Below are 26,033 nucleotides of genomic sequence, written 5' to 3' on the forward strand. Positions count from 1 at the left end.
ATTTTGAAAAAGAAACAAAGCTGGAGGCATCACATTTCTGGATGCCATGTAACATTACAAAGTTACAGTGATCAATAAAATAGGGGACGACATGGCAGAGAAGTAGGGGGATACATACTTCGTGCGTCTCTCAAACAGAAGTGCAGAAGCCAAAGGACTTTGAACAACAGAATCTGGGAGGAAAAGAGACTGAATCTACTAGGAAGAAAATGGGAAAGCTGGAAAAAAGATAGGGCTACTCCAGGAAACAAATCAAAGTACGCCTGGTGGAGGGTCCAAAATATCACTATGAGTAGGGGAATAAAATAACCAAAGTCACAAAAACAGAGAGCAAGTAACAATCTCTGAAAAAACACCTTTGAAGGGCCAGGACCTGGACAGTGTTTGACCCTCCTTTAATATAGCAGTGCTCGCAGGTGCAGAGCACATAACAAGCTTTTAAAACTCATAAGAGACAGAAACTAGCCAAAATGATGAAATGGAAGAATTCTCAAAAGAAACTCCAGGAACTAGCAACAGCTAACAAACTGATCAAAAACGATTTAAGCAATGTAACAGAAAATGAATTGAAAATAATAGTCATAAAATTAATTGCTGGGCTTGAAAAAAGCATAGAGGAAAGCAGAGAATCTATTTCTACAGAGATCAAAGGACTGAAAAAACAATCCTGAGGAATTAAAAAATGCTATAAATGAGGTTCAAAATAAAATGGAGGCAGCCACAGCATGGACTGAAGAGGCAGAGAGGAGAACAGGTGACTTAGAAGATAAAATTATGGAAAAAGAGGAAGCTGAGAAAAAGAGATAAAAAAATCCAGGAGTGCAAGGGGAGAATTGGAGAACTAAGTGATGCAATCAAAAGGAACAATATCCGTATCATGGAATTACACAAGAAGGGAAAGAGAAAGGGGCTGAAGGTGTGTACTTGAATAAATCATAGGTGAGAACTTCCCTGACCTGGGGAAGGAAAAAGGCATTGAAATACAAGAGACACAGAGAACTTCCTTCAGACGTAACTTGAATCAATCTTCTGCACGATATATCTAGTGAAAATGGCAAAACAAATAAAAAGAGAGAATTCTGAAAGCAGCTAGGGATAAATGGGCCTTAACATACAAAAGTAGACACGTAAGGATGGTAGCAGACCTATCTACTGAAACGTGGCAGGCCAGAAAGGAATGGCAGGAAATCTTCAATGTGATGAACAGAGAAAATATGCAGCCAAGAATCCTTTATCCAGCAAATCTATCATTTAGAATAGAAGGAGAGATAAAGGTCTTCCCAAACAAACAAAACTGAAGGAATTCATCACCACTAAACCAGCCCTACAAGAGATCCTAAGGGGGATCCTGCGAGACAAAGTACCAGAGATATCGCTACAAGCATGAAACCTACAGACGTCACGACTCTAAACCCATATCTTCTATAATAACACTAAACGTAAATGGACTAAATGTGCCAACCAAAAGACATAGGGTATCAGAATGGATAAAAAAACAAGACCCATCTATTTGCTGCCTGCAAGAGACTCATTTTAGACCTGAGGACACCTTCAGATTAGAAGTGAGGGGATGGAGAACTATCTATCATGCTACTGGAAGCCAAAAGAAAGCTGGAGTAGCCATACTTATATCAGACAAACTAGACTTTAAATTAAAAGCTGTAACAAGAGATGAAGAAGGGCATTATACAATAATTACAGGGTCTATCCATCAGAAAGAGCTAACAATTATAAATGTCTATGTGCCAAATACATGAGCCCCAAAATACATAAAACAATTAACCACAATCATAAGCAACCTTATTGATAAGAATGTGTTAATTGAAGGTGACTTTAATACTCCATTTACAACAATTGATAGAACATCTAGACAGGGAACCAATAAAGAAACAAGGGCCCTGAATGATATACTGGATTAGATGGACTTGACAGATATATTTAGAACACTGCATCCCAAAGCAACAGAATATACTTTCTTCTCGAGTGCACATGGAACATTCTCCAAGATAGATCACACACTGGGTCACAAAACGGCCCTTCATAAGTATAAAAGAATTGAGATCATACCATGCACACTTTCAGACCACAGTGCTATGAAACTTGAAATCAACTACAGGAAAAAGTCTGGAAAACGTCCAAAAGCATGGAGGTTGAAGAACACCCTACTAAAGAATGAATGGGTCAACCAGGCAATTAGAGAACTAATTAAAATATATATGGAAACATATGAAAATGAAAATACAACAATCCAAATGCATTGGGATGCGGCGAAGGCAGTCCTGAGAGGAAAATACACTGCAATCCAGGCCTATTTCAAGAAACAAGAAAAATCCCAAATACAAAATATAACACACCTAAAGGAACTAGAAGCAGAACAGTAAAAACACCCCAAACCCAGCAGAAGAGAAATAATAAAGATCAGAGCAGAAATAAACAATATACAATCTAAAAAAACTGCAGAGAAGATTAATGAAAGCAAGAGTTGTTTTTTTTGAAAAAATAAACAAAATTGATAAAGCTCTAGCCAGGCTTCTCAAAAAGAAAGGGGAGATTACCCAAAGAGATGAAATCACAAGTGAGAATAGATTTATTACAACCAATCCCACAGAAATACAAGCAATTATCAGGGAATACTATGAAGATTTATATGCCAACAAACTGGACAACCTGGAAGAAATGGACAAATTCCTAAACACCCACACGCTTCCAAAACTCAAACAGGAAGAAATAGAAAACTTGAACAGAGCCATAACCAATAAAGAAATTGATTCAGTTATCAAAAATCTCCCAACAAATAAGAATCCAGGACCAGATGGTTTCCCTAGGGAATTCTACCGGACATTTAAAGCAGAAATAATACCTATCCTTCTCAAGCTGTTCCAAAAAATAGAAAGGGAAGGAAAACTTCCAGATTCATTCTATGAATCCAGCATTACTTTGATTCCTAAACCAGACAGAGACCCAGCAATAAAAGAGAACCACAGGCCAATATCCCTGATGAATATGGATGCACAAATTCTCAACAAGATACTAGCAAATTGGGGCGCCTGGGTGGCTCAGTCGGTTAAGCGGCCGACTTCAGCTCAGGTCATGATCTCACAGTCCGTGAGTTCGAGCCCCGCATCAGGCTCTGTGCTGACAGCTCAGAGCCTGGAGCCCGTTTCAGATTCTGTGTCTCTCTCTCTGACCCTCCCCTGCTCATGCTCTATCTCTCTCTGTCTCAAAAATAAATAAACGTTAAAAAAAAATTAAAAAAAAAAGATACTAGCAAATTGAATTCAACAGCATATAAAAAGAATTATTCACCATGATCAAGTGGGATTCATTCCTGGGCTGCATGGCTGGCTCATTATTCGCAAATCAATCAATGTGATACATCACATTAATAAAAGAAAAGATACGTACCATATGATCATGTCAATCGATGCAGAAAAAGCATTTGACAAAATTCAGCATCATTTCTTGATAAAACCCTCAAGAAATTCGGGATAGAAGGCACATACTTGAACATCATAAAAGCCATTTATGAGAAGCCCACAGCTAATATCATCCTCAATGGAGAAAAACTAAGAGCTTCCCCCTGAGATCAGGAACTTGACAGGGATGTCTTCTCTCACCGCTGTTTAACATAATGTTGGAAGTGCTAGCATCAGCAATCAGACAACAAAAGAAAATCAAAGGCATCAAAATTGGCAAAGATGAAGTCAAGCTTTCACTTTTTGCAGATGACATGATATGATACATGGAAAACCTGATAGATTCCACCGAAAGTCTGCTAGAACTGATACATGAATTCAGCAAAGTCGCAGGATACAAAAGTAATGTACAGAAATCAGTTACATTCTTATACACTAATAATGAAGCAACAGAAAGACAAATAAACTGATCCCATTAACAATTGCACCAAGCATCATAAAATACCTAGGAATCAACCTAACCAAAGATGTAAAAGGTCTGTATGCTGAAAACTATAGAAAGCTTTTGAAGGAAATTGAAGAAGACACAAAGAAATACAAAAACATTCTGTGCTCATGGATTGGAAGAATAAACACTGTCAAAATGTCAATACTACCCAAAGCAATCTACACATTCAATGCAATCCCAGTCAAAATTGCACCAGCATTCTCCTCGAAGCTAGAACAAGCAATCCTAAAATTTGTATGGAACCACAAAAGGCCCTGAATAGCCAAAGTAATATTGAAGAAGAAGACCAAAGAGGGAGGCATCACAATCCCAGCCTTCAGCCTCTACTACAAGGCTGTAATCAATAAGGCAGTATGGCAATTGCACAAAAACAGACACATACACCAATGGAATAGAATAGAGACTCCAGAATTGGAACCACAAAAGTATGGTCAAGTAGTCTTTGACAAAGCAGGAAGGAACATCCAATGGAAAAAACAGTCTCTTTAACAAATGGTGCTGGGAGAACTGGACAACAATATTCAGAAGAATGAATCCAGACCACTTTCTTACATCATTCACAAAAATAAAGTCAAAATGGATGAAGGACCTGAATGTGAGACAGGAAACCATCAAAACCCTAGAGGAGAAATCAGGAAAAAACCTCTCTGACCACAGCCGCAGCAATTTCTTACTTGACACATCTCCAAAGGCAAAGGAATTAAAACCAAAAATGAACTATTGGGACCTCATGAAGATAAAAAGCTTCTGCACTGCAAAGGAAACATTCAACAAAACTAAAACGCAACCGACGAAATGGGAAAATGTATTTGCAAATGACACATCAATGGGCTAGTATCCAAAATCTATAAAGAACTCACCAAACTTCACACCTGAAAAACAAATAATTCTGTGAAGAAATGGGCAGAAGACATGAATAGACACTTCTCCAAAGAAGACATCCAGATGGCCAACAGGCACATGAAAAGATGCTCAACGTCACTCCTCCTCAGGGAAATACAAATCAAAACCACACTGAGATCTCACATCACACCAGCCAGAGTGGCTAAAATGAACAATTCAGGAGACTACAGATGCTGGAGAGGATGTGGAGAAATGGGAACCCTCTTGCACTGTTGGTGGGAATGCAAACTGGTGCAGCCGCTCTGGAAAACAGTGGGAGGTTCTTCAAAAAATTAAAAATAGATCTACCCTATGACCCAGCAATAGCACTGCTAGGAATTTGCCCAAGGGATACAGGAGTACTGATGCATAGGGGCACTTGTACCCCAATGTTTATAGCAGCACTCTCAACAATAGCCAAATTATGGAAAGAGCCTAAATGTCCATCAACTGATGAATGGATAAAGAAGTTGTGGTTTATATATACAATGGAATACTACTTGGCAATGAGAAAGAATGAAATATGGCCTTTTATACCAATGTGGATGGAACTGGAGAGTATTATGCTAAGTGAAATAAGTCATACAGAGAAAGACAGATACCACACTTTTTCACTCATAGTTGGATCCTGAGAAACTTAATCGAAGACCAGCGGGGAGGGTAAGGGGGGGGGAAAGTTACAGAGAGGGAAGGAGACAAACCATAAGAGACTCTTAAATACTGAGTGCTACTGAGGGTTGATGGGGGTGGGGGAGAGGAAAGTGGGTGATGGGCATTGAGGAGGGCACCTGTTGGGATGAGCACTGGGTGGTGTATGGAAACCAATTTGACAATAAATTCTATATAAAATTAAAAACAACAAAATAATAAAAAACACTACAGTGATCAAAACAGTATAGTACTGGCACAAAAATGGACGTATAGAACAATGAACAGAATGTAAAACCCAGAAATAAACCCACAAGTATATGGTGAATTAATCTTTTAAAAGCAGGAAAGTATCCAACAGGAAAAAGACAGCCTGTAAAACAAATGGAGTTGGTAAAACTGGATGGCAATATGCAAAAGAAGAAACTGTAAAAGGAAGAAACTATACCAATTTCTTACATCATACACAAAAATAAATTCAAAATGGATTAAAGACCTAAATGTGTGACCTAAAACCTTAAAAATCCTAGAGGATTACACAGCCATTAACCTCTTTGTGACATTGGCCATGGCAACCACCTTCTTCTATGTCTCCTGAAGCAAGGGAAACAAAAGCAAAATAAACTATTGGGACTCCATAAAATAAAAAGCTTCTGCACAGTGAAGGAAACCATCAACAAAACTAAAAGGCAACCTATGAAATGGGAGAAGATATTTGCATATGACATCTCTGATAAAAGTTTAGTATCCAAAATACATAAGGAACTTATAAAACTCAACACCCAAAAAAACAAATATTCCAGTTAATAAATGAGCACAAGGCATCAACAGACATTTTTCCAAAGAAGACATACAGATTGCCCATAGACACATGAAAAGATGTTCATCATCATTTACCATTAGGCAAATGCAAATTAAAACTACAATGAGGTATCATCTCACACCTGTCCTAATGGCTAAAACCAACAACACAAGAAACGTCAAGAATTGGCAAGGATGTGGAGAAAAAGGAACACTATTACACTGTTGGTGGGGATGCAAACTGGTGTAGCTACTGTGGGGAACAATATGGAGATTCCTCATAACCTTAAAAATAGGGGCACCTGGGCGGCTCAGCCAGTTTCAGTTCAGGTCAGCTCTCAAGGTTTGTGAGTTTGAATCCCATGTCTGGCTCCATGCTGACAGCTCAGAGCCTGTTTGGGATCCTCAATCTCCCCCTCTCCTGCTCTCTTTCTCAAAATAAATAAACTTTACAAAACTTTAAAAATAGAACTCTCCTATGATCCAATTGCACTACTGGGTAATTACCCAAAGAATACAAAAACACTCAAAGAGTTACATGAACTCATGTTCATGGCAGCAGTTTTGACAATAGCCAAGACATGGAAGCAGCCCACATGTCCATAAATTAATGAATGGATAAATAAGAAGGGGCATATATATACAATGGAATATTATTCAGTTATAAAAAAATGAAATCTTGCTATTTGCAATTACATGAATGAAGCTAGAGAGTATAATGCTGCAACAATATGAATGGAGCTAGAGAGTATAATGCTAAGTGAAATAAGTCAGTCAGAGAAAGACAAATACCATATGATTTCACTCATCGTTGAAATTCAGTAAGCAAAAAAAAAAAGCAAAGGGAAAAAAGAGAGAGAGACAAATCAAGAAACAGACTCTTACTTACACAGAACAAACAGATGGTTACCAGATGGGTTTTGGGGGGATGGGTTAAATTGGTAATGGGGATTAAGGAGTGTACTTGTGATGATCACTGGGTGATGTATGGAATTGTTGAATCACTATATTGTACAGCTGAAGTAATGTAACACTTTGTTAAGTAAGTGAAATTTAAACCTTAAAAAAAACTTAATTAAAAAATAAATAAATCTTGGGGTGCTTGGGTAGCTCTGCTGGTTAAACGTCTGACTGTTGATTTCAGCTCAGGTCATGATCTCATGGTTTGTGAGATATAAGCCCCACATCGGGCTCTGTGCTGACAGCATGAAGCTTAACTGGGATTCTCTCTCTCCCACTGTCTCTGCCCCTCCCCTACTTGTGGTCATGTGCTCTCTTTTTCTTTCAAAATAAATGGATAAACTTTTTTTTTTTTTAAAAGATAAGCATTTAATAAATAACTTGTTTTGTGCATCCCTATACTAATTATTATATGATTAATTTTACTAATTTTTTCTTTTAATCTTCCTATTAGCTTTATATGTAGTTAATCCCCTACCTTTAATATATATATATATGCCTTTATCAGTGTCATATTTTACTTTCACATGATTTCTCATTACTAGTTAATTCCTTTTCTTTTCAGCTGAAATTCTCTTTCATATTTCTTATGAGGCTGGTTTATTGGTTTAGTTTTTGCTTGTCTGGAAAACCCTACCTCTCCTTTGATTCTTTTTTTTTTTTTTTAATTTTTTTTTTCAACGTTTTTTATTTATTTTTGGACAGAGAGAGACAGAGCATGAACGGGGGAGGGGCAGAGAGAGAGGGAGACACAGAATCGGAAACAGGCTCCAGGCTCCGAGCCATCAGCCCAGAGCCCGACGCGGGGCTCGAACTCACGGACCGCGAGATCGTGACCTGGCTGAAGTCGGACGCTTAACCGACTGCGCCACCCAGGCACCCCTCTCCTTTGATTCTTAATAACATTACCAGGTAGAGAATTATTGGTTAGATGTTTTTTTCCCCTTTCAGTATCTTGAATATACCACCCCACTCACTTCTGCCCTACAATGTTTTTGTTGAAAAATCAGCTGATGGTCTTATGGGGGTTCCCTTATATGCAACAAGTTGTTTTCCTCTTGCTTCTTTTACGATTCTCTTTAACTTTTAACATTTTAATTTGAATGCTTTTTCTTACTTGGAACTCTGTGGGCTTCCTGGAACTGATTGTCTGTTTCCTTCCCTAGATTAGGAAAATTTTCAGCCATTATTTCTTAAAATAAGTTTTCTACCCTTTTATCTCTGTCTGACCTTTTAGGACCCCCTATAATGCAGATTTTATTATCATAGTCCCCTATGTCCCTTAAACTATCTTAATTTTTTTAATTTTCTTTTCCTTTCACTGTTCTCAGTTATTTCTGGTGCCCTGTCTTGCAGGTCACTCATCCATTCTATTTTGTCTAGTCTGTTGTTGAACCTCTTAGCATATTTACCACTTCAGCTATTGTATTCTTCAGCTTTGTGACTTCTCTTTGTTACTTTCTTTATGGTTTAATATCTCTTTGTTGAAGTTTTCACTGTGTTCATCCATTCTTCTCCTGAGTTTGTTGAGCATATTTATGACCATTACTTTGAATTCTTCATCAGGTAGATTACTTATATCCATTTCATTAAGGGCTTTTTCTAATGTCTTCTCTTGTTCTTGCATCTGAACATATATCTTGTCTCCTCAATTTGTCTGACTCCATGTTTGTTTCTATGTATTACATAAGATAGCTACCTCTCCTCCTTTTAAAATTTTTTATTATAGTTGACACACTATTGTATATTAATTTCAGGTGTATAACATAGTGATTTGACAGGTTTATGCATTATACTATGTTCACCACAAGTGTTGCTACCATCTGTCACCATACAATACTATTACAATATGACTGACTATATTCCCTATGCTGTACTTTTTACCCCCATGACTTATTCATTCCATAACTAGAAACCTGTATCTCCCACTCCCCTTCACCCATTTTGCCAATTATTTCACTTCCCTCCCCTCTGGCAATCACAAATTTTTTTCTATCTATGGGTCTCTTTCTGCTTTTTAATTTTTTAGGTTCCACATATAAATGAAATTGTATAGTATGACTTTGCATTGGAAATAAACCTTACCAATTCAACCATACCCTGGCTTTTGGTTATCTATAAGTTATCTTATCTATAAGAACAATTTGTTCTTCATAGGTCCCAGTTGTTGAGGGTATGCCAAGACCTGTCATTGTTCTAAAGGGAGGGATCTCAGACAGTGCCTAGTTTCAGGCTAATTGTAAGCCAGATTGTCAGGCAGTATCTTTTAAGATATGCAAATCATAGTCTTTGAGTCCACAATTGTAAACACTGCTGATTTCCAGACCAGTTCCAGAGGTGTCCCCTAGGTAAAGTTGCAAAAACCATAGCTTTAAACATATGTATAATTTTCTTTCTGTGAGGTATCAGCGAGCTATGATGGGGCCAAGTGAGGGCACTAATATGGTAAATTCCTACTCATGTTCCCTGAGAGCACTTCTGCAGCCTCTGGTTGTATGACATGCCCCAGGACAAGAAAATAGGCCTTTTTCACATCAAGACTGCAAGTGAGTTTCAGTCTTCTGTTTGTACAGTACCCTGGGAATGCTAACTCCCAAACACTGTCTCTAATTGCTTGAAATTCATGGAGTACAGGGGTGCCTGGGTAGCTCACTTAAGCCTCTGACTCTTGATCTTTAGCTCAGGTCGTAATCTCAGAGTTTGTGAGATCAAGCCCTGCATCAGGCTCTGTGCTGACAACATGGGGCCTGCTTGGGATTCTCTCTTTCCCTCTCTTTCTGCCCCTTCCCCACTTGTGCTTGTTCTCTTTCTCAAAATAAATAAATACACTTTAGAAAACGAAAAAACCATGAGGTCCAAAAATGCAATACCCCCCGGGGCCACAAGAGCCAGGTGCTCAAGGGGGTATCTCCTGTGTGGGCTGCACATCCCTGCCCAGGCAGGTTTCGAATGTGGTATGGGGTGGGGTACTCAGCCTACCTGGCTGTGGTGGGATAGGCCACAGCTGCAGTGTGCATGGGCAAGGTGCTCCCATTGAAGCTAGTAGACTTAAAGACAAAAAGGAGGGATTCAACAATGGCACCCATCTGCACCAGGACCAACAAGGCAGGAGAATTCAAAAATGGTACCCACTTCTATCCCAGGAGAGAGTCCCAACAGGTTCTTGCCTCTCCAGCAGATGCTTTAAGATTAGCAAATGAGTCTCCTTCACATAGGGTCTAGGTGCCTTGCAAACTGTTGCTTTTGAGCTGGGTCCCAGGGCTAGTGAATCTGTATAAGAGCCTTTAGGGGTGGATTTTTCATTCTCTATGGTTCTCCTAGAAGTAAGCCCCACTGGTTTTCAAGGCTAGATGCTTTGGGGGCTCATTTCTCCAGTGCAGGTCCCAAGGGTTGGATTGCCTGATGTGGGATACAGACACCTTGCTCCTCAAGAATAAGCTCCATATTATGAGATCAGTCCCAACTGTGGATTGCTGCCCTGGGGTGGGGCTATTTGCAAGAACACGTCTCTACCCCTCCTACCCATCTTGATGTGGACCTTTTATCTTTTGTTGTAGAAGCACTGTTTAGCTAGATTTCAGGTCCTTTTCAGAGGGAACTGTCCCATTACAGCTGTAGTTTTGTTGTGTTCATTGGAGGAGGTGATTTCAGGATCCTTCTATGCCACCATCTTTCAATATGTCTTTTAATAAGTATGTAGATTTTAAAGTAACAAATAGCTTATACAATTAATTAAATACAGCAGGATAAAAGAAGATTTTCATAAACTATTACTATAATATATTTTTCTTTTCCTATATAGTCAAACAGAACTCATTTTAAATACTGGGGCCATAGTAAATCCAGAATTTCACACTTATCTTCATTATTACAGAGATGTCTTACCGTACAGATTTTAGCACCTATATATTAAATTAAGGTACAAATTAGAAAAGAATAAAATCAACTTTCCACAGGTGTTACATAAGAAAGCAACATATTTAAGTTTTTCATTTTGTTCTTACCGTATGTGATTCTAATTCAGCAATTTTCTCAGGGATCTCAGAACCCAAATAATATATTCTAATCACATGGTCAGTGCTACCTGTTGTAATGAACATACCACCTGGAGGATTAAAAAACAAACAAGCAAACATTGTACCAAGGAACTTTAAAAACCTTCCAACTGCCTTCTCAATTATATGCTCCTGATATTAGTAAGAGGGCTTCAAGAAATACATTATCTTCTCACCATTAACAATATCTCAGAGAAAAATAAGTATAATTCAAGAGAAATAAGGGAAGTATTTAAAGGACAACTACACATACCACTCACCCAACAAAAGTCCACCAACTATACACTAAATACAGGCCCTTGAATAATAAACATTAAAGATCAGGGCCTTGAGGAACTCATTTCTTTATATTTTATGTGAAAACATAATGCTCCAAAATTGTTTATAAAATGACCTATAGCTACAATTGTCTTTACAGGGCTATAGAGGTGGAATGTAAAAACCACTTTTGGGATGATGAATAAATTCTAGAGACAGATGGCGGTAGTGTATCCAAAACAAAGTGAATATACTCAATGCCACAAAACCGTACACTTAAAAATGGTTATTAAAATAGTAAAGTTTTTGTTATATTTTACTACAGTAAAAGAAAAGGTGAACTAGCATAGTAATAGAAAAGCACTGTTTATATACTGCAGAAGTTTCTTCTATATGGAGCCACAGTACATTTTTTCTGAAATGTCAGGGCAGGATTTTAGTGTTGAACTGTGTGTGTGGCAGGGGTATACTTTTTACCAACTAAATTCTGAATTAGATAAAAACATATAAGCAAATAATAAAAACACTCCAAAGCTATTACATGTGTCCCTCTATAGTATCATATGGTTCACATTTTTTATGTTTATTTTGTTTTTTGTATTTTGTTTATTATGTTATATTATTATTTTATTATGTTTATTATGTTTCCATTAACAAACATACATTTTTTTCTCCACAAAATTGAAAAATATATCTTTTACAACTGGATTATTTAATATTTTGGGTACTCAAAACTTTGAATTTTTACACATACCAGAACTGAAAGATGAACAAGATATCTGAACTCCAGGTCTAGATCTCTCAGTAAATTTCACTGGGCGATCTCTAAAAGAAAAGGAAGATATTTTTATTTTCCATCATGTTCATTTAACATGCAAGAATCTTTGCACACTGCTGGATATCTATAGATTTAACATCAATATTATAAAACACACATTTGAAGTAGTCAATAAGTTCTATTCCCATCATTCAGGTTAAAAATGCATTTAAACTTCAAATATACTTTAAGATACCAGAATTATTATCATAGCTTTGCAAAGAAATTGCCAAGTAACTTACTACCACAAAGAGAAGTTCAAAGTCTTCTTATCAGAGTAATAAATGAAACAAACACTCTGCAAAAATTTTGTGTATAAGTTAAATAGTCTCTCCAACATTGGTTTCATAAAAATTCTATTCTAGAATCTCTAACATCTAATTGAAATAGGTATAGATGTGTATATATACACACATGCACACACAGACTTACATACTTAAATAAATCAACTATTAAGAACGTCTCAAGATAACAAAGAAAATGAGACATGCTTGATTTTGCACAAAACTCCTAACCCAATTCTAAACTTACCTAAACTTCATTGTTTTTACATGCCATTGCCAGAAACAGATTGTTCCATCAGCACCAGTAGAAGTGAGGTATCTGGTTGTGCCTTTAGTTGATGGACAAAACTAAAAAGAAAATTCTAATTCAAATAGAAAGCTTTCATGTTCAAACTTATTTTAAACACAGCATCTTCTAAAATTAAAATAACTTTAATAGATATACCTTAAATAAATTCAATTAAGAATTTCACATTCAAGATATCAGTTATTTAAATTTCCTAGATTAATGAATACCTTACAAAAATTTACAATATCAAGAAATTGTAGAAAAAAGTCATCAAATTTAGGATAAAATATATTAGCTTAAAAACAATTATTTTTAGGGGTGCCTGGATGCTTCAGTCAGTAGAGCATGCAACTCTTGATCTCAGGGCGAGTTCAAGCTCCATATTGAATGTAGAGATTACTTCAAAAAAATAAAATTTTAGGGCGCCTGGGTGGCTCAGTTGGTTGAGCGGCCGACTTCGGCCCAGGTCATGATCTCGCGGTCCGTGAGTTCGGGCCCCACATCGGGCTCTGTGCTGACAGCTCAGAGCCTGAAGCCTGTTTCAGATTCTTTGTCTCCCTCTCTCTGATCCTCCCCCGTTCATGCTTTGTCTCTCTCTGTCTCAAAAATAAACATTAAAAAAAAATTTTTTTTAAATAAAATTTTTAAAAATAAATAATTATTTTAAAATTACTGAACATCACAGTTTAAGATTATTTCATTACTTTTAATGGAGAAAAATATTACAAGGTGATTACTAGTAAGCCATTATAAGTCTACTAAATATATACTTATATAGCAAAAAATTATGGAATTTTTATAGCTTATATGAATATGGCATCAGAAATCAATCTAAAATCAATGATTAGGAAGTTATATCTAAATATTTTGGTCTTATCATTTTATTTTAAACTCCAACTGCAATAATGTATGATATAAATGTTGTCCTTTTAAAATTTAAATCATTTTCATTTTTTTTAATAGAAAATGTATAATAGGTCAAATATCTGTATCATTGTGGACAAAATAGATTAAAAAATATACTTAAGTTGCCAATTTAAAGGACGACTACTACCCTAGATGAACCATGGATGGCCTTATCATGAAGGATTCTCAGGCTCTGACTCTCAGTATTTTACACATCCTCAGAAGAGAATCAGATAAGGGAAGAGCCACTGGGCTCCTGATGCCTGAGATACAGAAAAAAGTTGGAAATCAAACCAGGGTCTCTGCATGCCATGAGTTTTAAAAATCCCAAATACAGGGGCACCTGGGTGGTTCAGTCGGTTAAGCGTCCAACTTCAGCTCAGGTCACGATCTCATGGTCCATGAGTTCGAGCCCCGCGTCGGGCTCTGGGCTGGTGATGGCTCAGAGCCTGGAGCCTGCTTCTGATTCTGTGTCTCCCTCTCTCTCTGACCCTCCCCCATTCATACTCTGTCTCTCTCTGTCTCAAAAATAAATAAACATTAAAAATTTTTTTTTAAAAATCCCAAATACAGATAAATCAACACCACTAAGATGAATATTAAGGATCTGAATAAATTTTGACTCAAATCTAAAGAAAATGATCATTATAGATATTAGAATTCATTTATCTAGTTTTCTTGACAGGAAACACAGAACTTCTACCAAGACTAGAGAATTTAAATCAAACAAAGATTATCAATTAATGTTATCCATTAACAGTTGATATACAGTAAAGAACCAGTACTCAGGTATCATGCCTATATTTTCCTTTCTGAGATAAAGAAACTTGCAATTGAAAGCTTAATCCACAATTTACAGCAGGAGTCTGCAAATTACAACACACATGCCAAATCCAACTTGCTGCCTGTTACTGTAAATAAAGCTTTATTGGACAAAGTCACCTTACACTGCCTATAGCTGCTTTTGGCCTGCAGAGTTAAGTAGGTATGACAGAGACCACACAGTCTGCAAAACCTAAAATATTTACTATCAGATCCATGAATTTGCTGATCTCTGATATATGCAAATAAGACAAGTAAATATAAAAGAGTATAATTGTATTAAGTTTGAAAAAAACACTAAAACTTTTATTATCACCATTATATTTAAATACATTCATCAATCACAAAGGTGGATCTGGCCTATTAATGTTCCCTAATTGGATTGTTTTTAAATAATAAATCATGTTAGAGATTATACAAATAAGATATGTACACTTCTGAATATAAATTAATACATCATTATTAAAGTAAATTTAGTAAATATAGAGAAACAATAAAAGCTACTCATAATCCCACCACCCAGGGGCACCTGGGTGGCTCAGTCGGTTAAGCGTCTGACTTCAGCTCAGGTCATGATCGCACAGTCTGAGTTTGAGCTCCGCACTGGGCTCTGTGCTGACAGCTCAGAGCCTGGAGCCTGCTTCGGATTCTGTGTCTCCCTTTCTCTGCCCCTCCCCCTGCTTGCATTCTGTCTGTCTTTCAAAATAAAATAAAGACATAAGATTTTTTTAAAATAATCCCACCACCCAGAGGCAACCTCTATTAACATCATATCATTTTATATCTGTTTTGTTTAAAAAAAATCTGAAAGGAAAATACACCATGATGTTAATGGAGACAGTCAATTAGCAAAGAGTATAGTATATAGAATTCACACTAAATGGTACTGATTACTATGGAAAAAAATAAAATTAAGGGGAGATAAAGAGTGCTGGTTCAGGGAACAATTTACAATTTTAGAGTGGTAAAGTGGTCAGAGAAAGTCCCTGAGAAAGAGAAATTTACACAAAGTGCAAAGAAAGTGAAGGAATAAGCCATGTGACTATCTAAGGAAGACCATTCCGTTCCAGAGACATGAAACAGAGCAAAGGCAGAATTGGAGGCAGAGTGGTCTAACAAAGCAGAGTGCATAGCAGCAGCTAAAGCAGAATGAGAACAGAAAACTAGTAGAAGATGAGGTCAAAGAGAGCAAGGGGCTGAGAATGTAGGCCTTACAATATGGGTAATTGTAAAGACTTCAACTTTAACACTGAGTTTGGAACTACTGAGGGTTCTGAGTACCAGTGACGTGATTTAACTTCCATTTTAAAACCACACAGCCTGCTATGGCAGAGGTTAGACTGGGGCAAGAAAGAGGGAAGGGTAGAAGCAGGAAGATCAGTTGGAAATGTGCTTCAATAATCTGGGTCATAGATGATAACTATTTGAAACGTAATAGAAATGATAAAGATCATGATAATTTGTCAGATTCTGGATTTATTCTGAGGGTAGAGCCAAAATTATATGCTAGCAAGTTAGATATGAGATATAAAAGAGACAAAAAAAAGTCAGGGATGACTACTCTGAGCAATTGGAAGGATAAAATAGCCATTTGTTTAGTTGAAAAAAGTTTTAGGAAAAGCAGATTTAAGAAAGGAAAATAGAAGTTCAATTTTGAGTATGCTGAGTTTGAGATTCATGAAATTCATGTGATGATACAAAATGGGTAGCTGAATATACAAGTATGGAACTAAGAGAAAGGTCCCAAGATGAAAATATAAGTTTCAAAATCATCAGCCTACAGATGAAATCCAAAACTACGAGACTTAATGAGATCACTAAAGGAAAGAATGTGATAGAGATCCATCAATCTTTAGGGAGCTCCTACATGTAAACAAAGTGAGATAGAAATCAGAAAATCAACCTATGAGGAAGCCAAGGAGTATCAAAACATTTTTCAATATCAGTGGCCATTTTTTTTTTCGTTATATGAGAGTATTTCTGAATTCCAGAAATAATCCGGCAGATACGATGATAGGAACACAAGTAACTAATAAACTCCTAAAACAAAAGACATAAAATAATTTCAACTGATTAAAAGTTTGATATACAATTTTTAAAATCCAATATACATTAAACCTAATTCTTGCTAGCTCCTCATAAACAGGTGATATTTTATTTAAATAACACACAAAAATTGACTGACATACTTTTTAGTGACTAAAGAACAAGGAAAAGTAAATGGGAGTTAATTATCTCATCCACAAAAGTGGTCTCCTTCCTTGACCGAAGTGTAAAACAGTTTCAGAGGGATTCCTCTATTTTGCTTTCAACACAAAGAAGAGGACAAATTCAGCTTAGTTTTCTTAAATAAAAGTTTTTTGGGGGCTATCCAGGACTTTCACTACCAACATTTAGTAAAAATGCTCTATGAATAAGAATTTAAAAGTCAATGTATCTTATGTCAAATATCAAGTTGAAATAAGAAATCACTGTAACTAAGAATAAAATTTCTTTAACATCAAACCACACACACATACACAAACACACACACACAAACCGACTGACAAACATCTTGCATTAAATATTAACACAAAGTATGCCAATATTCAAGTTAGAACCTGTTTATAACCTAACAGGTATTAGTGTTGCTTCCTTATGGCATTTATAAGTCTTCTCCCTTCTTCACAAATACTAGTGAGATAAATAAGATGTTTTACACTGCATTTGAAAAATCTTTTCAATGAGATTTTAATTATCTCTGAAGGGAATAAATTTATATAAAACAGGAACTTTAAAAAAATACCAGAGCAGAGTAGGGACAAAGCTCTTAGAGATCAATATTTTTCTGTTGCTATTCTTTATAAATATCCACACAATATAACAAAAACTGAGAGAATTCCTACCCTCATTATATATATTAGAGATATCTTTTCATTTTTCTTACCTGTATGGAAGTAATAGAAGCTGAATGTCCCTGAAGGACTGCAACTGGTGCACAAGTTCGAAGACACCACACCCTTACAACCTTATCACAGCTGCCTGCAGCAATAAGAGTGTTTTCATAGTTAACAGCCATGTCAGAAATTTCAGCAGAGTGCCCTCGAAGTGTAGCAAGGAGACGTCCATCATCTGTTGCCCAAATTTTCACCAAACAGTCATCTGAACCCTATAGTAATACAAAAGGACAGAAGATTTACAATGTAGCGAAAATTTGCAATCCCCCACCCCAGAAAAAAAAGCCAAATGACAAAGGCAGGATTTTTATTAAATTACTTCTGAGCCTTCACTTTCTAATCTTTTTGTCCATATAATATGGATCCAGTAAGAAATAGAACTGATGTCCAAATGATGGCAATGACAAAGCACTGTCCAAACTGACAATGGCATTTGTGAAGAACTCCTCAAAACTACCAATCTTAACTCAAAATATTTTTAACTCACTTTTAAGTGATTTGGCATTAAATGTATCTGCATTATTTCTTTCCTTATACCTGATGGCCTTTTATCATAGTTGAATATTTTTTTCTATAGATACTTAAAAATTTAAGTCTACATGCATTTCTCTTTTTTTAACCTTTATTTATTTTTGAGACAGAGAGAGACAGAGCATGAACGGGGGAGGGGCAGAGAGAGAGGGAGACACAGAATCGGAAGCAGGCTCCAGGCTCTGAGCCATCAGCCCAGAGCCCGACGCGGGGCTCAAACTCACAGACCGCGAGATCGTGACCTGAGTCAAAGTCGTACGCTTAACCGACTGAGCCACCCAGGCGCCCCAGTCTACATGCATTTCTTAGTAAATATGAGTCTTTGTTAACAATCTCTGCTGAAAATATTATGTTGCACTTCCTACTGAGAATTTCAAAAGAGCTTTAAAAATACTAAAATCAATTCTAATCTAATGTGGTAAATAAGCTATTTAGTAATTATGTTTATAGAAAGATGGCAATTGTCATTCTCATCATGATCATCAACATCCAAATACTTAAACGATGCATTTGGAGTTATGAAATGTCAATGGAAGAGTCTTTAATGAACTCCAAGGAGTCATAATTTCTCAAATGCAAACTACTTCATTTACTATATCATAGAAATTTAAAAAGAAAATTATGCCACTAACTCCACTTCTATGTTAACTTAGTACTAAAGCAATGACACTAAACCCTTTCTTAGAAATATTAGCGTGCTAAAATTTTGTACTCAAAAACACACAATATGATCTGGTTAATAAAATGCTAAGTGATAGAAGTCAGAGAAAGACAAATACCATATGATTTCACTCATACGTGGAATTTAAGAAACAGAACAAATGAATAAAGGGTAAAAAAGAGAGAGGGAGGCAAAACAAGAAACAGACTCAACTATGGAGAACAAACTGATGATTAATAGAGGGAAGGTCAGTTGGGGGAATAGGTAAAATAGGTGATGGGAATTAAGGAGAACACTTGCGGTGATGAGCGCCATGTATTATATGCAAGTGTCGAACCCAAAACTAGTATTACACTGTATGTTAACTAACTGGAATTTAAATAAAAGCTTAAAAAAACTATTTAAAAAATAATTAGTACTAAAACAAAAGAAAGATATACACAATAACTAATCTTGGCTACTGTGTAGTACAATTATTCAACTATATGAATGGTGTAATCATTTTAATTAAGCAGAATGGACACAAATTACACTAAGTGACAAATGGAAAATGCATTTTAATAAATGTTTGCTAAAATGAAAGGAAATGAAACTGAGTAGATAAAATTGTTTCACATAAATTAACCATCTCTATGTATATAAGGCCTTAAGATTTCGTTGTTTTTAATTACATTTCCCAAAACATAGAGGACATTATAGTTTACTCATTTAAATAGAATGAGAAAAGACTTTCAATTTCTATTCATCTTTTCCTGCATTCATGTGTCTAAGAAGGATGAATTGCTTACAAGTATAATTCAGTGCCATGAAGCCTACCTTTAATTGTTGTAAATCTCTATTATGCTATAGTATCATAAATTTTAAACTCACTGTAAAAATTCTTCTCCCACTTCGGTCAAATGCTACACAGTAGACAGATGACAAGTGCCCCAGAATTCTCTTATGCATCTTAATGTGCTGGTAAGCAGATGAAGGGAAAATATGGCTGAAGCGACTGCATCCAGTTAATTGCCTGGCAGAGGTGATATTCACTGAAAAACATAAAATAGGAGACTCCTTCTTAAAATCTAAAAGCGAAACCTACATCATGAAGTTAAATCATAAAAATTAAGATGAGGTAAAACAGGGTATATACACCACAGCCATTTTACCCTGTGAGAAGTCTAAATTCCATTACACATTTCATGATTTTATGAACTCAAGTTTACTAACACAAAGCACTAAGAATACTCTTCTTTTAAATCCCACAAGTCTGATTTTCTGTTTGCCTTACTCTCATTTCCCAGGTACATTCTTGTTTTGCCTTTCTTGGTAAACTACAGTCAAAGATACTGTCACTCTAAGTATATGGGTAAATCTTACTATAACATGAAGGAATTTTATAATAAAGACTATATTTGGTTAAGTAAAATACACCTTAAAAATTACATAGGGAGGGGCGCCTGGGTGGCTCAGTCGGTTAAGCATCCGACTTCGGCTCAGGTCATGATCTCACAGTCCATGAGTTCGAGCCCCGCATCAGACTCTGTGCTGACAGCTCAGAGCCTGGAGCCTGCTTCTGATTCTGTGTCTCCCTCTGTCTCTGCCTTTCCCCTGCTCATGTTCTGTTTCTCTCTGTCTCAAAAATAAATAAAAACATTAATTTTTTTTAATTACATAGAGAATTTTATGAACTCCTGTCCTACCTCCTCAAATCCATTCACTCCATATGAAGCTGTCTCTAAAATTTCAAGAGTAATAGATTTATACAGTGAAAAAAGAAAGGAAGCTATGATAACACATTAAGTTTTCAGTAACAAACAATCTTTCCTAGGTTTCTCTATAGGTTCTCCACTTTTAGGCTCTCCCACTAGTTACCAATGAATTTTTGAAACTGCACCTCCTATAAGGTCAACTTACACCTGGCTTTTTGTTTGCCTTATTATTTATTTTCTTAAAAAACAGACAGAAGAAAGCATAGATCTGTCCAATTCTCCTCCAATGCCACCTAGATTCTTCTCACTTACCTAAAATGGAGATCTTAACCTCCATGTAAGGATTTACAAGCACCCACTTGCTCTGTGAAATTCCTCCAGTATTCCCTTATGCACTGAAAATATTTAACATCCCAAACATTATATTTTAATCAAATCATTAGATCTTCATAAGTGGAAAGCCACATTGAGGCAAGGTGACATTTCACCCTAGTGCATAAATAATATAGTACAAATGATAATAGCTTAATTTTGAAGCCAAGGCAAAATTAAGGCAAGAATGGATTTGTAGCCAGATTAATACAGTTAGAACCATGCCACCACCCCCCCACACACACACACACAAAATGAAACCTTTCCGTATCCCAGTCTTAAAGAGCAATGGAGTGTTTTCTTAGGCAAAGGTAGATCTGCTGGCCATTTTAAACTGACAAAATGACAAAAAAATGAATGATGAATAGCAAAACCAATGAAACTTTGAATGTAAACCATAAGAACATAATAAAGATCTGAGTATTTATATAACACTGTGATATGTTAAGTAAATAATGGTAGAAAACTTGTAAGCAACACTACCAGCTAAGAGGATTTCTTTTTGGCAGCTGCTCCCCATCCCAACCTCTAGAAATTTTCACAACTCTAAGGTGGAAAGAAAAGACACCATAACTTTGGGACTTAGTAATCTTCCTTCTCCAGTCAAACATTTCTTACTGCTCTTAGTTCCCTGAAACAATCAATCATCACTTCTGCTTTGCTTTTTTCTATCCATACTTTGCAAGTAGATAGAAGAAAAGTTGTGTTACTTAAGGCAGGGTTTCTCAGCCTTAGAAATAATGGCACTTTGGGCCTGATAACTCTTCAGTGTACGGGGCTGTTTATTGAAGAGTATTTAGCAGCATCCCTGGACTCTACCCACTAGATGTTCATAAAAACCACCATGAAGCCGTGACAAGGAAAAATATCTCCAGACATTGCCAAACGTCTCCTGATGGTAATAAACAAAAACAAAAACAAAAACAAAAACAAAAACAAAAAAAAAAAAAAAAAAAAAAACCTGCCCCCAGTTAGAAACCACTGCTTAAAGGATAAAAACAAAAAACAACATCAATAGGAAGAAAAAAAATCAGAAGAGCAACTCTGAGAAGAAAAGCAGAGACATAAAGAAAACAAATAATCAATGACAGAGAGAGGTAATAGCTACCAGAAATCCAGTCATTCATCTAACAAATATCTGATTTTTTCGAAGGCCAAAGGAACACAACTAAGCATATAAACAAAATATTTTTTTTAGATATTTATTTATTTTTTGGGAGAGCGCAAGTGGGGAAGGGGCAGAGAGAGGGGGACAGAGGATCGGAAGCAAACTCTGTGTTGACAGCAGGGAGCCCGATTTGCGACTCAAAACTCAGGAGATCATGACTCAGGAGAAGCTCAACCAACTCAGTCACCCAGGTGCCCAATATTCTTCACCCCAAAGAGACCCCATTAATACTCTCAGGCCAAAACTGTTAAATCAGGAACAATGACTAAAAACTTCATGCATTTTTATAGTGTATACAAATTAGCTTTTACTTTTTAAGACTCCTTTACAAAGAAAACTAATAATTCATTAAAAAGAAAAACGGAAAATATTTGCAACAAATATGACATAATCTTAATATTTTAAAACACATATTAATCTAACCATCTATAAGAACACCACTAAGATCTAATAGATTAGTGGATAAAGAAAATTAACAGATAAGTCACAATATAGGAAATACAAATAAAGGAAGTCACAAAAACATTTAACTATTTTGCCAACTATCAAAAGAAATTTAAATGAGAATGATGAAATACAATAGTATACCTAATAAATTAGCATTTTAAAAATTCTAAAACTTAATGCCAGCAATTACTACCTGAAACTGGTGTACACCTACATTTCTAGATGCACCATAAAGTGACATGATCCATTTGGAAAATAATTTTGGCAATATACTTCAAGAGGCATGAGAATATACACACCCACTGCTCAACCCCTGAGAATCTATTCTAGTGACATAACTGTTTAGCAAAAAAGGGTTACATGTACAAAATGCTTTTATAATACCAAAGAATGATAAATAACCTAAGTCCAACAACAGGGGAATGGTAAATTAAGTTACAGAATATGTGATGGACTATTCTATAGGAATTAATTAAAATACAAGTATTATAGCACTGTGGAAAAACTTAGTAACTACAAAGCAAAAAACATAAAATACAACCTTGCAAGTATACTATGATTTAAATTATAGAAAAAATGCATACATATATAATAAAGACTAAGAAGAAACAAGAGAAATGGAACCAACTGCTTTGTAATCAAAGTATAGGCAATTTTTTTTAAATTTCACTTAACAATACATTTTTGTATTAAATACAATTTTTCTATTAGGTTCTTCTTAGTTATCACTAATACCTATTCAAAAAAATTCTAATATAAGGTACGTTGAATATCTGACAGAAGCAGCATCAAATATTCCTTCTTTCCGATCTCAGGGATTTTTTGTTTTTTCACCTAGCACCTGAAATGGTAACATTCATACCTTTTTTTCAGTCATTTGATATCAACAGGCCCTAGGCTCTATACATTAAGGAGTCCTGTCAACACTTTTGCATGCATTGTCCATTTAGCCACTATTTTTCAGTATTACTGCTTTTTGCTTTTCTTATCTATTTACAGAGTACTTTATCAGGAACATTTTTGTCAATTGTTAATAGCTGATACCTGACTATAAAGATACAATTGAGTTCACTTTTGACCAACCCTTGAGTATTCTACCAGGAAGAAGTAGATCTCACTCTTCTAGCACAAATGTTACATAGCTCTTTTAAGGGAGGGAAATACTCAAAGTCATTATTCTTTTTCTCAAAAGTGACAATAAAATAGACACACATACACAAACACAATTATCACTGTGATGTATCTGAATGTCTCTATCAAATGTACTACTTGAGTGAATTATTTTTCTATTTTAAGTATAATACAAGTTGGAAGATGAACAATTTAAATTTCTTTCACCTTAAAGTAAAATGAGGTATTCATGAGAAACCTACAAATAAATAAAAAGTTCCCACAATCCTATGCCAAAATATCCACTAGAATGCCATTATTGCATTCTCACTATTAAGCCTTCTAAAATCTATAGTACTTCAAAGGCATGTAAATAAGTTTTAGTATCTACAACTAATTACCTTGATTAATTACTTACTTAAGTTTTCAAAAACACTATAAAGGTTAAGTTATGTTATTTCAGCCTCTATTTACTAAGGAATTTAGCTCCATATAGTCACAAAAGTGAAATGGCAAAAACAATAGTTGAAACTGGGCGAGCAATCAACGTAATTTTAGTCAGAACAAAATTCCTGCTTTTCCATCAACAGTTGTTAAGGATTTGGCAACTTTAGAGAAATAATACCCTATGCTATAGTTGTAACTCCTTTCTATCTAGGGACCTGGCATAGTTATGGTCAGGTTCCAACAATCAACTATAGAGCATTTTCTCTTGAGCAGTGATGTGAACATGCCAACTTTGTCTTGAAATATTTTAAGAAGCATCCTTTTCAGACAAAAATCCTTGATGCCACATTTCTTTGTATTGACAAACTCAACTAGTAGATAAATTAGTCAAATGTGTGTATGTATAAAATGTATTTAAATATAAAACAATCTATTCAGAATCCATCATGTTTGTTTTTTTCTTTAAAATTTTGTAAGATAGACATCTAAATGTTCTCTACCAAGAGATAAGATATATGAACTAACTCAGTGACAGAGCAAAATGCTTGAAGATTCAAGTAAAAACAGGATAAAACGGTATTTTATAAATTTATTAAGTCATAGAGATCAGTGAACAGCTATTAATGGAATAATTGTTTTTTCATTAAAACCTATGTTTGTTGACCACCTACTATGAGCTAAGCACTATGACAGACACTGGAAATACACCTTATAAACAAATCAAACAAGATCCTCATCCTCATGGAATTTACATTCCACTGAACAAAGCTTTCATCATTCATTTGCCCAATTTCATGAGTGAATAAGATACTTTAATGAGGAAAATTATCTAAATTATTAAATTTATAATGTATAATATATTATATATTATAATATATAATATATATTAAAAATATATACAGCTTTAGAAATGTATTTTTCTAATAAGCTCTACAAGTGATGCTGATACTATGTCAAGTTTGGGAACTACTAATTCTAGTCCAATCTCTCTCCTCCCAAAATTATCTTTTCTATAACATTATCTGGCAGATGGCCATTTAGTCTCTGCCTAAACACTTCTGGTAAAGAGAAGATTATTATTTCTTAATATAATGGCCAATTCATATGTTAAGCTACTCTAATTTTGGGGAGACTCTACCTTTAATTGAACTCAATCTCTTTACCTGTAACTTCTACAATCATACAGCCTCTGCCCTTGGGAGCTACACTGGGAAAAAAAAAAAAGAAACAGTCAAATCCCTTTGTCACATGGTAACCCATGAAATATTTTTAAATAGCTGTTACTTGGGGTGCCTGGGTGGCTCAGTCAGTTAAGCATTTGACTCTTGGTTTCAGCTCCGGTCATGATCTCATGGTTCGTGGGTTTGAGCTCCACATCGGGCTCTGCACTGACAGTGTGCAGCCTGTTTGGGATTTTCTCTCTCTCTCTCTCTCTCTCTCTCTCTCTCTCTCTCTCTCCCCATCCCCTGCTCATGCTGTCTCTCTCAAAATAAATAAAATTTTTAAAAAAAATTAAAAAAAAAAAGAAATTAGCTATCACTTGTGCCTTAAATCTTCTCTCAATATATGAGGTTCCTTCTACATTACTCACTGCCATAGTTTACAAACACCTCTCTTTCCTATCATCCCCTATAGAAAAACACTCTTTCACCCTAAACACTACTGTGGTTGCTTTTTTCTATGATGTCTCTAGTTCATCAATGTCTCAGCCTCTTAAAATAACAAGAATTCTGCAAAATATTCCAGTGGTTTAATCAGCACAGAGTGGATTATTTCCAACCACATTTCTATGAATGCAATTTAGGATTGCAAAGACTACCTCAGTTTTCTAAAACAGCTGCTTTATACATCTTTTGGTTAAAGAGGAAATAAAGCTAGTTTGACATTCTTTTTTTTTTTTTTTACATTTTTTTTTTAACGTTTATTTATTTTTGAGACAGAGAGAGAGACAGAGCATGAACGGGGGAGGGTCAGAGAGAGGGAGACACAGAATCTGAAACAGGCTCCAGGCTCTGAGCTGT

The 26,033-nt window shown here is 35.6% G+C and overlaps 1 protein-coding gene across 7 annotated transcripts in view; it reads right to left on the reverse strand.

Annotated features, from left to right (window-relative positions):
• Positions 1-26,033, reverse strand: part of BRWD3 (bromodomain and WD repeat domain containing 3) — a 231,515-nt gene that overhangs the window by 143,811 nt on the left and 61,671 nt on the right. For all 7 annotated transcript variants that reach the window (XM_049644693.1, XM_049644687.1, XM_049644686.1 and 4 more), the window contains 5 exons: positions 19,645-19,805; positions 17,573-17,794; positions 12,877-12,977; positions 12,283-12,353; positions 11,220-11,320 (listed from right to left, as the gene is read on the reverse strand). In XM_049644693.1, the coding sequence (XP_049500650.1) occupies positions 11,220-11,320; positions 12,283-12,353; positions 12,877-12,977; positions 17,573-17,794; positions 19,645-19,805 (656 nt within the window). The remainder of the gene's footprint in view (positions 1-11,219; positions 11,321-12,282; positions 12,354-12,876; positions 12,978-17,572; positions 17,795-19,644; positions 19,806-26,033) is intronic.

Source organism: Panthera uncia, chromosome X (genome assembly GCF_023721935.1).
Source record: "Panthera uncia isolate 11264 chromosome X, Puncia_PCG_1.0, whole genome shotgun sequence".
Classification (NCBI taxonomy): domain Eukaryota; kingdom Metazoa; phylum Chordata; class Mammalia; order Carnivora; family Felidae; genus Panthera; species Panthera uncia.